At 40.2% G+C, this 13,399-nt stretch overlaps 1 protein-coding gene across 1 annotated transcript; it reads right to left on the reverse strand.

Moving 5' to 3' along the window:
- Positions 1–749: 749 nt before the first annotated feature.
- On the reverse strand, positions 750–13,175 carry pgm5 (phosphoglucomutase 5). Its single transcript, XM_077601558.1, has 11 exons — positions 12,782–13,175; positions 11,237–11,399; positions 10,990–11,136; positions 10,441–10,566; positions 10,172–10,362; positions 8,721–8,875; positions 6,622–6,737; positions 4,769–4,904; positions 4,055–4,238; positions 1,649–1,786; positions 750–1,340 (listed from the first exon to the last, which is right to left on the reverse strand). Exons 1-11 carry the CDS (start codon positions 13,037–13,039, stop codon positions 1,251–1,253), a joined length of 1,704 nt encoding a protein of 567 aa, XP_077457684.1. The 5' UTR covers positions 13,040–13,175; the 3' UTR covers positions 750–1,250.
- Positions 13,176–13,399: the final 224 nt, after the last annotated feature.

Here is a 13,399-nt window from a genome sequence, read left to right on the forward strand (position 1 = left end):
CAAAGTTGTGCACATTTGAAAGCGTGGGGTCCAACTGTTTTTTGTGCATTTAATTAATATCAGGGGGAAACTGGCAGGTCTTCATCAAGTCCAGTTGATTAATAACAGGCCCCGTCACACCTTCACTCATCACTAATGACTCTCTGTCTATTCTTATCACTTCATAATGAGGTCTAAAAAGAGCGGGCCATATGTGTGCACACGTATGTGCACGCTGATTCTAATTACATGTATTAGAGTGCAGAAAAGCGAGCATGTGCAACTTAATTTTTACATGCCAAAGTTTCAAAGAGGCCTCTTGACAACTTCACTCATTGGCTGCTATTGACAGCGAAGGATGTCCGGTCCATTTGAAATGAAACTTCTGGCGGTAAATGTTCACCGGCAACCACCATAGTTCAAATGGATCGGAAGTCTATCATTTATCTATCTATTATTCACTACCAAGTTTCCCAGTTAAAAGGGATGAGACATTTACTGTAAGAAATGTCAATGCGTTATTTACGACAACAAGGTTGCAATGAACATGGCAAATATAACGTTAAGGCTTTTCAGGCCTGCTCTTTAAATTCTCATCATATATCAAATAATCTGGCGGTTAAGAGTACCCTCTACTGGACACACATATTTTATTCGGTAGAAATGGAAGGAGGTTGAACACCTTGATCAAAGGTACTTGGACCTAAAATAATAATATAATAAAAATAATGGACATTTCATTGCTAGAATTAGGCAAACCAATAATCGTCACCCTTTGGAGTTTTTTTTTGTATGTGAGAAGTGTTTTTATTATTATTATTTATTCATAAATTACAATGGCTTTTGTAAGAGTCTACTCTGTTACTCAAATTGTAGTGTGTCTGTGGTGAGGAAAAAAATGCTACCAAAATGTTATTTGCTAGTGATAGAAAACGTATAATCATTTTAATTTCACAAAGATTTATTAGCGGTTATGAATTGCCGGCTTGAGTTTGCAATAAAGTGTTTTACAGTGGCTCATACAAACAACGTTGAGGGGAAAAAGTGTTTCAGCATGTGTTGATAATTCCTGATAAGTGCTAAACAACTCCATAAGGCACAACTAAACACACATTTGTTGTGTTTTAACATTTTCCATCCACAAATAAAAAAAAACCTGTAGCAGTTAGAACTATTTTCTATCGCCGTTTGATAATTATACTTACAGGATGGTATGTTTTCTAGGCAGTTTCTATTTTTTACTGCAATGCCCCCCTACCTCCCCTTTCCATTCATATGATCACGTTCGGACCACGGCGTCCTGTCCTCTCTTGTATGTTGGATAGCTTGAGCGCGATGGCGATGAGAGGACCCAGCACCACCTGCATTGACCAACACATAACTTTTGGATCACAACTACTACATAGAGTGACACAGTGCAATTCAGACTTAAGCAAACAACAACCAATATGACAATCACATTGTTCAAGGACAACATGTGTGACAGCAATTGAATTTCTCTACACTTTGGTGTACCTAATATGATGGCCTGCAAGTTAGAACTGAACCACTAAAATGCTATCATGCTTGATGATATCAAGGATTAGGTTACACACAAAAAGGTATAATAAAGCTTGTCATTATGAATGCACGATAAACAGTTGTATACACATGAACAGGCATAGAATACCTGGGTCTCTCTGCTATGCCTTTCAGGGTCTCTCTCGAAGCTTTCTGCATAAACTCGAATAATGGCACCTGTGCCACCACCGCTTCCGCTCATACGGAACACCAGACGGGATGCGTCACTGAAGACAATTCTCAGACCCTGTGGAGAAAAGAAATGCAGGTATTTATATATATTTATCACAAGGTTCTTCTTTCTCCTGGGTCCGATTCCTGCCCCCCATGGCGATATCATTGTGAGTGTGAATGGTTATCTGTCTCTATGTGTACCCAATGGCTGACTGGCGACCAGTCTGTGGTGTAGTCCGCCTTTTGCTCGAAGTCAGCTGGGATAGGTTCTGGCAACCTTTACGAGGATGCAATGGTACATTTAGATCAGGGGCGCTCACACTGTTGTGCTCCAAAATCAACTTTGTTTTAGGGTTAGAATTCAGGGTTGGGAAAAGCGGTCCAGGAGGGTGGCTGAGAGTGCAGCTTTTTGTTCCACAGACATTTTAACCAATGGGGTTGTGCTGAAATTAAAAGCACCTGACTGCAATCCACTGATTGCACTTCTGCCTCACAGTTTAAAGATTTTGTGTTCAAATCTGGGCCCTGACCTTGCAGGGAGCATTAGACTTTGCATGATTGTGTGTGGATTTTTTTTTTTAAAACCGTGTAGGGTAATTGAACAGTTGTCATTGGTCATCTGCAGGTTTCAATCAGTGAAATGGTCGTAGTTGAAGGCTTTTGAGCAAGCTACTGCATACACAATAGTAAATTAAAATGCCTTCAATCTGCAACAGTCGCTAACATCCAGTAGAGGGCATTATATTTATAGGAGTGTGTACAAGAATACACACTCCTATAAATGTTCCACTCTACTGCATACTACTGCTAGAAGAAGTGTCACATTCTACTACACTACTACTAAAATAAAGGGTTTTTCTACAGTAATAGTAGTGCCAACTTCAGAATGCAAAGAGTTTCAAGCACGGGTGTGCGTATGTGTGTTGACCAGTCAGCAGTTTAGTTTTTCTTTTTCTTCCATTTATACTTCTTTCCAGTCATTCTTCCGATCTTAAAAAGGTTCCTTTAAAAGGGATTTATCTAGTGTATGATAAAATACATAGTTTCGTTAGCCCAATAGTGATGAATTTTATACTGTTAAAAGAAAAATTTGAATCCAAAGGGAATGTTAGTCGTCGCCATGGATATTGGCAAAGGAACTAGTACAGAGGATTTAATCTCACACAATATTTTGAACCACCGAAGCTTGGCATTTTGTCTTTTATTTATATTAGGAGATTTTTTTAGGCGATGTGATTGGTAAATCATGAGAAAAATAACTAATATTTTTATTTGATGAATAGGATACGTATTAGCAAGGTATGGATTGGTGCCTAAAAGTGGCCAATTTAGGATAACCAACCAAAAAATGTGTGTGTGTTGGCAACAGTGCATTTGTGTGTGTGTGTGTGTGTACCCGTCAGCTGGAGAGCAGAGACGACAGCTGATATAATTCCACCCTAGCAAGAATGTGTACTACAATAACACTCGCTGGGGGCTCCCAGGCCTTGGAGGGACTTAAAGTCAGGGTTTCAACCACATTTAAGGGTTGAGGGAACAAACAGTAACTATGGTAACACTCTTCTCATCAGTGTGGTGATTGACACTTACTTTTGTACTCTCCAAAATTTGCCACACAAGGGGCAGGGTGTTGGTATGGATGTTTCCGCCAATTGCCAGTACCCACACTAGGGAGTACAGACCATGTGTGTGTGTGAGTGTGTTTCTATAAGGCATGCAACAGGGTGGGGCAAGTGTCATCGGCGAACAGTTTGGAAGGGCTCCAATGAAGTCAGCTGGGAAAACTTCTGAGGAGGACAGGGGCATGTACAGGAAGTGTGCAGGCTTTTCTAGGGAGTGTGTATACGTGTTTTGTTTGTGTCCGTTTATGGTTTAAAATGGAAGATCCAGCGTCATATCCAAACATGGATCTCCCTAGATGATGCAGAGTGTGGGTGGTCTACTTCCCAACAGGACAATACTGATGAACGAATTTGAACAGTGAGGGCCAACATGAAGGTGAAGCCACATCTTGTGTTTGTACCACTAAAATGATTGCCAGTTCAACACAAAGAAACAAAGACAATCAAAATGGATTGCGTTTTTCAAACCATCAAACATGCCACACACGATTGTATATATAGTATATCAAAACTATATATATATATATATATATATATATATGTGTGTGTGTGTATGTATATATATATATATACATACACACATATAGTATATATATATATTTTTATATATATATAGATATATATGTGTGTATGTATATATATATATACATACACACATATATATTTTTTATATATATACATATATATATATGTGTGTGTGTATATACACAGCCACTCACCTGGTTTCTCGCGACCGTTCCATCCACTGGGTCGACGTACTCAAAGTTGTCTGCCCGCTCCACGTTGTACATGTGATCTCCTACAGCGAACTTCTGGCTGGTGAACGCTTTGTCCAAAATGACTGACTCTAGATCCTTCATCAGGTAGAAGGCAGCGCGGGGCTCGAGGCCTTCATAGTCAAACCTGACACACATGACCATGGGTCACACACAATACTTACTGACTTAAACTAACTTAAAATGTCTCTTTTTTTTAGTAAAGGAAAGTAAAAGTTAGTTTAAGTGGTTTGCCAAGTATTTGGGACCCGGAATGATGCCACAAAAACTGAAAAAGGCCAGCTTCTTTGTGCACAGTGACATCAACGAAATTAGCAAGTATACACTACATGCCCAAGGCTTCCTGTGTTCAATAGTGTATTAACAGTCTTGTTTTTGCACACCTGTCGCTTTGCATCGGCTAAGTGGTGTGTGAGAATACAAAAAGTTAGAACTTTCAACAGGAACAATAACTCAAATTACTATCTATGCATTAAAATAAGAGCAACCGAGGAGCCCAACTGGACAAGGACGAGTGGAAAAATGTGGAGGCTGAGAGGAGTTATGTTTGGCTGCATCCATACAAGGGATGATTATTTGCAGGCAAGTGGACTTGCTCAAGCAAGGAGTATTACAAGAGATTTGAGCTCCAAACAAAAAAATGGAGCATACGTTTACCTGCAGAAATAGTTGCGTCCAAACTTGGCCCAGTGCTCCCGGACAATCTGCTCCACACTCTGTTTTCTAGCAGCCATGATTGACAGCCACATCAACACAGACCACAAACCATCTTTTTCCCGAATGTGGTCTGAACCTAGAGGAGAATAAACAAATGGTTTTATAGAAAAAAATCTTGCCTGCTATCTTTCCAGAGAAAATGTAAATAGACTTTAATGAGAATGTTTACAGATAAGGCTTTAACATATGTTGATTGGCCATGAGAGTCATTCCATTGCTCATTAACAGCAATTTTCCAAGGAAATGATATAAAAAAAATTGACCGGCCACTGCTCTGATATTCTTTCACTGAATAGAGTTCACAATTGCAAGCATGCACACAGCGAGCAAACATTGAACAGCTTTTAATGGATGGCTGTTTAACTAAGGCAACCGAACAGTTCGAGTTGTGAACATGGCGACATTTTAACAACAACCAATGTGAGAGCAAGACTTCCCTAAAAGGGCGTGGAGTAGAAAAGGAGCCAAAAAAAATCTAAAATAAAATTCACATGGCATAACACTCTCACTTGTTGTCTCTAAGTGGCTGTAATGGACATCTGTCCGGAAAGTGACAGTCGCCAGTATTTAATCCCGGTTTTGTTGTCTGTCTGCCAATGTCTGGGATCGCACAATGAATCAGATCCTACAGTATGTCAAAAACCTTTTACAAAATGATTTTTGTTTTCTCTGCAAAATTGTACAGCATATGATATTAATTATAAAATATATTTGTAAAGCTTCATTGACTGAGTTTTGAAAGTGGGAAAATTGGTGTATAGTTCAAATGATTTACTGCAAACCCTTTGAGCTCTTGGCCTTAAAAGGATAGACAAGCTTCTCTGAGTGCCCTTTTCACTTTTCTCCTCCCTGCATCACGTTTGCTTTTTGCTATATGGTCAGACTCGCAAACTGCTTCACTTGGCTCTGTATCTTCTCAGTGACACAAAGTAGAGGCAGGTAGACACAAGCAAATGTGCTCATGAGGCTCAGTGGACCATTGCAGTCATTCAAAGGGAGCCCTGGTCTCCTTTTATAGTAGAAGAATGACCACCATTTACATTACACATGCAACCAGGGTTAAAGGCGCATCTATTTGGCACCAATCAAAATATGCTCATCTGCCAAGGAACAAGCATGTGTGAAAAAGAAGATTAGAAGATATTTTGATAGAATTTTCTGTCTACTCCCCAGCTTTTTTTTTTCAGTTGATAATAAACAAATGAAACTCAGAGGCAAGAGTTTCTGGCCATGTCGTAATAGCCACGACAAAGCAAAATACATGGGTGAACTTTCATAGTTTTGCCGGCCAAAATAAGCAGATAACATTTTGAGGGTTCGATGTGTTCTCAAGGGAAATTGGGGGTACATTGCATGGAAGCATATGCAAAAGATAAAGCGAATATTAGTTTTGTTGGAAGTATGTGATTTTGTGTGTGTCTGCTAATTTTGTGTGAATATATTTAGCTGAGATAGGCTCCGGCACCAACCATAAACCTTGTGAAGATAAGCGGTTCAGAAAAATAATGAATGTACGTACAATGTTCTACTTTGGTATTATTTTGAAATGTATTTTAAACTCTTTAGAAATTAACAATTGCTATGATTAAAAGAATTTCTGTCCTTATGATTAAAACTAAAATAGCTGCTAAAAGAAAAATAGGAAATAGTAGTACAATTTATTTACTTCTGTTTTTTTTAAAAGACCATGTCAATCATACCTGCGATAAAAACAGTATTCACTTTTTAAGATGGTAATCCAGATGGTTGTACATTAGGTTCACGTGAGAGTTTGCGGCGAGGCGGTACGGTACCTGTCCCAAAACTTTCCTCCCCACAGAGGGAACAACGACCAGAGTCCATCAGGTTCCCAAAGTACCTCCAACCGGCGGGGGTCTCGTAAAGTGACAGTTTCATGGTTTTGGCTACCCTAAGAAGGAGGAAAAACACCAAAATGTTCATGAAATCCTCAATTAATCTAATAAGGAGCAAAGTTGGGCATTCTTTTAGTTGATGTTGCTGTAAAACTGTGTGTTTGTGTGGTCACAGAACCATTTGGCTTGAACACAAATGGACTAAAACATTTAGAAGTGAAGTACTACATATCGTACACAGAATTACTATAACTAGTAAAGTGAGTTACAGAAACCTTGGATTTGATATGGAATCCTAAAAGTATCTGTTCTGCAGTCTTTGAAGGCAATTCACACATTCCAATAAAACCATCACATATATGTAATCACATTTAGGCTGCTGGCTTCCAGGGGGAGAACAAATTATGATCACTATGTTGGAATTGTTCTTTGAACTCAGACTAACGCCATATATCAACAACATACAAATACAAAGGACAGTAAAAAACAGGGCCCTAATGTTCTCAGTGTGGCTTTTTCCTTGGATTGAAAATTATATACATACATAACGTGTCTATCCATTTATCATGCCACATATAAACAAAGCCTCCAAAGTGCCCAGTGCAGTTGTTTACACGAGGATGGTCTACTGTAATTGATAAAATAAAGCTAAACTAATATTTCTCCCCATGGAATGCAGTTCTCCCAAGTTGTTCCGAAACTCTAAGCAACAGGTTTAAGCCGACGTTACACAAGAACGAAAGTCCATGTTACTAAAATCCCCACAAACTGCTAGGAGCATTCAAAGCAGCAGCAGTGGGGGGGCACCTTTTGGCCCTGACTTCATATTTTGCCAAACATAGCATCCAGTGCCCCGTCTCCACTGACAAGAGCTCAGGCGGGATTTAAAAGCTTTAATCTGGCATTCCAACAAAAAGCACCGCATGCTGGAGCTTTTCATGGACTTGAAAAAGGAGTTTGTTTTTGACATATAAAACCCCAAAGCCTGGTAGTATTGTTACATATCACAATGCTGGTTAGGGTTTATCAGTAGTTGGACAAAAAAACTTTTCCAGTTAAATACTAGTTTAAATTTGGGTTGAGTTACAAGTTTTTCAAGATAGGAGATTTTCCAAGTGAACCATACAAAGCATTCTACTACATCTGTGTTTTGTTTTTTGCTGCACAGCAACACAATGTGGGAGGGCATTTCAGAACATTATCTACACAGCTGAGAAGACCACCAGCTGCCCCCATTCAATCCCTGGAGGAACTCTGCAGCTCCCACTGCCTCAGGAAAGCACAAAGCTTTGTCAACCTTACCTCAAACAATCCACAGTTTTGGATTGAAACTACATGGGCATAAAATAGTAAAATATATTTTTAAAAAGCAGAAGTTAGTTACAGCGAGTGGATTACTGGACTGCTCATTGTGGTAAATGTAAAGCGGTATTCTGCCCAACCCTCATCAATTACATCCCTCCCCTTTTCTTGAACAACGTGGATGACCCTAATTTTAGCAATGAAACCCATTCACTAAATGCCCCCTGCTCTACTCTTCCCTTACATAACGCATCATTCTTTATTTATAGACTGCGAGTAAAAGTGTGTACATATATACTTACTTGTGTGTGTACACGTGAGTGCGTTGAGGAAGGTTAAGGAGGTTCATATGATTGCAAATTACACTTATTGGGACAAAAATAGGCTCATTTGAGATCATGTAAAAAGCTACATATTACATATTAACCCAAGTTAAAATAGTTTGGTCCCTTTTCAATGAAATAAAATACTGCAACTTTTTTTAAAGATTTTTTTTTTAAATAAATCTTCAAAAACGTTTATGTACCTACATTTTAAAACTAATCCAATTTGTGTATATTCAGTATTAATGGGTCCAAAAAGGACCAACTACCAATTAAATTGACCCCCAAAATGGGCATAAATGGTACTAGTCAATCCGTTTTCGGATTAACAAAGACACCAAAGTGTCTTTGAGTGTAGTGGATGACTTGTTATATGGTTTATGTATATGTATGTACAGGACATGTATGTTGTACCTGTCCAGCGCAGCACTGGTGACCATACTCCGAGCAAACCCCTTGACTCCCTGCTGTCGGAAGTGGGGCACAGAGGAGAGATTGGCAGCCATAATGGCGACAGAGTCAGACGGGTTCACAAAGAAGGCGTTCTCACCGAGGATCATGTAGCGATCCTGATGGAATGAGCAGAGAAGAATTAGAGCATATCACAGCATCTTTCATATATTTCAAAATCAGAATAGAGGCAAGAGACACGCTCTGGTCGAGTGGTCAGTTGATAGCAGGACATATGAAGGCAAGCAACCATTTATGCTCAAGTTCACATAAATGGGCAATTTCAATGAGCAAGCATGTTTTGAATGGGAACTGTGGTGATTAACAATCCGACTGGATTTCATCAGATTGTATATGCAGCCAGTGTTACTGCTTAAAATTATTCGTGTGTCTGTGGAATACAGTCGTAGTTTCTGTGTAAACTGAGAGTTTGGCAAGATGAAGAAGACAGCATTATGTAACATCTCCAAAACACCTTCCCTCATGACTGTGAAAGTTCTGATTCTTATGAGAGCTCAAATGAGATAACTCCTCTGATGATGAAATCATTTTTCAAGAAAAATGGTGTGTTGCCCCTTTTAAGTACAAATGATGACAATTGGAAGACTCGGTGGAAAATTTGAGCCATTTATAGGGTTTAATGGAGAAGATAACTCAACCCCATTTTCCCAGCAAAACACTAGTGAATGTTTTTTTTAAGAAAAGAAAACATTCCCTTTTTAAAGCCCATTTTTAGACAAATGCAACCTCTGCATGCTTTTCCATGTCTCTAAAATGCTTAACCAGATAAACCCTCAATGTTGATGTTGACCACTAATCTTATTTTAATTTTACTACATGTCATGTTTATATTGATTTGACTATTAATCTCTGTGCTTTAAGACAAAATAAGTTTCACTGACACTCTCTGTAGGCGTGCCGTATTTGGGCACATTCCATGGATGATTTCAAGCACCAATGGATCAAAAGCATAGAATAAGTGCTCTGGATTGACTCTGATATCATTCAAACAAGGACACTGATAACTGTGAAGAAATTGAATTTTCATTTATTATTATCCTCCTATAAATAAACATGATGTTTATATAACAGTTTGCATATAATTTCATATTAAACGCTCTTCATGTTTAGACTTAGAACTTTCATATGAAGGAATTATGCCAAATCTTAAATAATGTATTTAAAGCTTTAACTTCCCACCTAGCATTCTATCTCTTTTATAATAATGTACCAAATTACCACACACCTCTACATTATCAGTGTGTCTCTATATTAGCATTAGGCAAGGCTTTTAAAACCACTTTGTTCCCTAAGAGGTGGCACTGAGTCAATATTGTGCCAAACAGCTGAGATAGTACATGCTATCTGTCCCACATTGTCTCGCCCTCCAGACTGTAGCAATGTAAGATACTCACCCCGTCTGCATCAAAGGCAGCGCCCAAGCCAAAGTCGCCTCCTTTCATGGCATCCACCAGTGAAGAGGCATATGTCAGATTGGGCTCGGGGGGCCGGCCCCCAAAGTCTTCCATTGGGATGCAGTTGACGGCGGAATTCGCGGGGGCTCCAAGCTCATCGCATAGGATCCTACGGACATAAGGGCCCATCACTGTAACAGCAGAGGAGATGCCATTAACACTGGCAAGAAGTTAGGTTGGCTATTACCACCAGATCGTAAAAGGCTCACCTCCGTTCATAGCATCGATGCTTATCCTCAGCTGCTCGGGTCCTGTCAAGAGACTTTTGATGGCGCTGAAGTCAAAGATGTTTCGTAGGAGTTGGAGATACACCTCAACAGAGTCTACAATCTCCACTGGAAGACACAATTAAGTGTAATTCATGGATCCTAAGTTAAACCGTTAGCAACATAGCCGTTTTCTTGCAGCCATGTAGCAACGGCAATTTGACTGCAAATTTATCTAATGTAGCCGCCATGGGAGTAAAACCCTTCCACAAAGTCAGAACCGATGATTTGATGAATACAATTATTTTTGGCTTACCAAACATTAATGACAATTCCAAGGAAAACTCCTACATTCTCAGCCTTTAATAATTCAACGTCATTATACATTGATATTTTGCCTAAACCTTGCCAGCCAACCAGTAACAATGCAAGACAAGGATTTTTAAGTTCAGAGGTCGTGCACAAAGGCAACAGTAAAGACAAATTACAAATCACAGGACAATATATTGGATGAAAGTTATTGTTTTTTTTCAAGAATACTAACAAGTATACCTCGAAAAGGTTTGAACTTGTTTTCAAGGTCAAAGTCGTGTCGTCCCAGCCTGGAGAGGTCGATGCGAAGGTCGGGGCAGATTGCATACTCTTCCAGCTTGCGGCTCACCTGATGGATCCGCTCCATCACCGAGTCTGGAGATGGACCTACGTATTGTGTAAACCGAAGGCGACCATTGAGCATACAAGTATAAGAAATTCTCATTCTTACCTAGATATCGTTCTACTGATTATAGTCCATCCTCACCTCCATTAGCTACGTTAAACTTGACACCAAAATCCTTTCCAGGGCCTCCGGGATTGTGACTGGCTGTGAGGATTATCCCACCGATTGCTTTGATCTTCCTGATGATGCAGGACACAGCAGGGGTGGACAGGAGGCCATTGTGGCCGATGACTAGTCGACCAATCTGCACAAAGTAAGCACAGGAACAACATGAATGTTTACTCCAAACAGTGAAATGTTTCAAAAGGTGGTGCACAAGCCACTTAACAGACCAAAAAGTAATTTGACAAAGTCAGGCAGTCACACTAAAAACATAAATGCTTAAAATCTAAAATCACTGGTGAATTCCGTAATGTAATCACGGCTCCATTATGAAATACCCAATTAAGAAATGCAGAACCATTCATACTTCCTTGCAGAGGGAGGTAAATAGTCTCTATTATTAGGGAGAACTGCATTGTCCAAATACATTTTTGGAATAAAATTATGTGCCACGTGGAAGCTAAATAAAATAACAGAGGGAGCCACACTATTTATAATTGTCTGCCACTTATAAATAGTAACGGCATACCATAATAATAGTGTCCTCAGCAGTTAGGCATTTATGCTCATGATTGTCCATGGTGTGCATTTTATAGCGTGATATGTAGTAATGTGTCGGAACCATCTTGAGTTCTGTCCACTCGAGAGTCAGACTTGAGAGTAGGCGAGGGGCAGGGGAACAAACATAAGACCGGAAAATAGAGCCGGATGGATGGAAGTGCTGATAAGACTGACACTCAGAGACATTTGGCTCATAAACAAAATCGTATTCCCTTCAGATGTTCCTTTGGAAGTGCGCCAGAACAATTATGAAGATGTCAGAGCAGTACTGCAGGGATTTTTACCCTCACTTCCACCTTTCATTCTTTGGCTAGCTGAAAAGTTAAATCGAGTTAACACAAACAATTAGTTAATCGGATCTTTTCGATGTCTTTTGTCTAATTTCAATGCATTGGTAACTTGATTTAGGAGAAACGTTGCTTGGATGTATTTTAGGATATAAGTTTGGACTCGGTTTGATTTTTTTGCTTTATGTTACAACCACTGTGATAATCACAATATCAAGTGGCTGTTCTTTAAAAAAAGGGAAATGCTTGTTTTATGATGATTATCGAATATCCAGTGGAAGTTCACTTTAAAGATTATGTAAGTCAAATAATGTGCATTTAATCAAACCACATCACTTTTCTTTAAAAAAAATCACCTTTTAAATCAGGGTACAAGGAGACAGACAACCATTCACACTCACATTCACACCTAGGGGGCAATTTAGAGTGTTCAACCAGACTACCTTGCACGTTTTTGGGATGTGGGAGAAACCCGGAATACCCGGAGAAAACCCATACAAGGCCAGGGACTCCACACAGTCAGGACTGACTTGGGATCGAACCCTGAACCCCAGTTAAATTTGCCCTATAAAGGGTTTGGGAGTCTAAACTTATTTTTTTACACACATAAAAATAAAGATCAATCATTTAACAAGAATGAGATCCCGTTTATTCAATGTGGCCCCTTTGTACTCACCCCATTGGCTGCCGCCATCTGGACGATGACCTCGATGGCCCCGCGGCTCAGGTAGCGACCGTCGCTGCCGACCACCATGGTGCAGCCCTGCCGGTCCCGGAGATCGATGGAGGACAGGACGCTCTGGATGTAGTTCTGAAGGTAATTCTTCTTGCTCTCGAACACGACCGTCTTCCTCCGCAGCCCGTTGGTACCGGGCCGCTGGTCCTCAAAGGGGGTGGTTTGGACCGTCACCACCGGTATAGGGCTCGTCTCCATCGTCGAAGCGGCTCCAACAACAACAAAGCAACCAGAGAAAGGGCCTTGCTTGTGGAGGGCTGCTGCATCCCTCGGAACCGTATGACAGCTACCCTCTACATAATAAACATGAACAACTGACACCAGGGGAGGGCCATGGGAGGGTCCACGGTCATCTTAGAGGCAGAGCTCTAATAAAAATAGACTCTGACTGATAGCACTGAGTGTACATGGTTGTCCGTCTCCTTGTGCCCTGCGATCGGATGGCCACCAATTCAGGTTGTCCCCCGCCTCTGGCCCAAGGTCAGCTAGGATAAGCTCCAGCACCCCCTGCGTCCTTAGAAAGGATAAAGCGGATCAGAAAATGAGATGAGAGGAACT

Source organism: Stigmatopora argus, chromosome 5, assembly GCF_051989625.1.
Source record: "Stigmatopora argus isolate UIUO_Sarg chromosome 5, RoL_Sarg_1.0, whole genome shotgun sequence".
Lineage (NCBI taxonomy): Eukaryota > Metazoa > Chordata > Actinopteri > Syngnathiformes > Syngnathidae > Stigmatopora > Stigmatopora argus.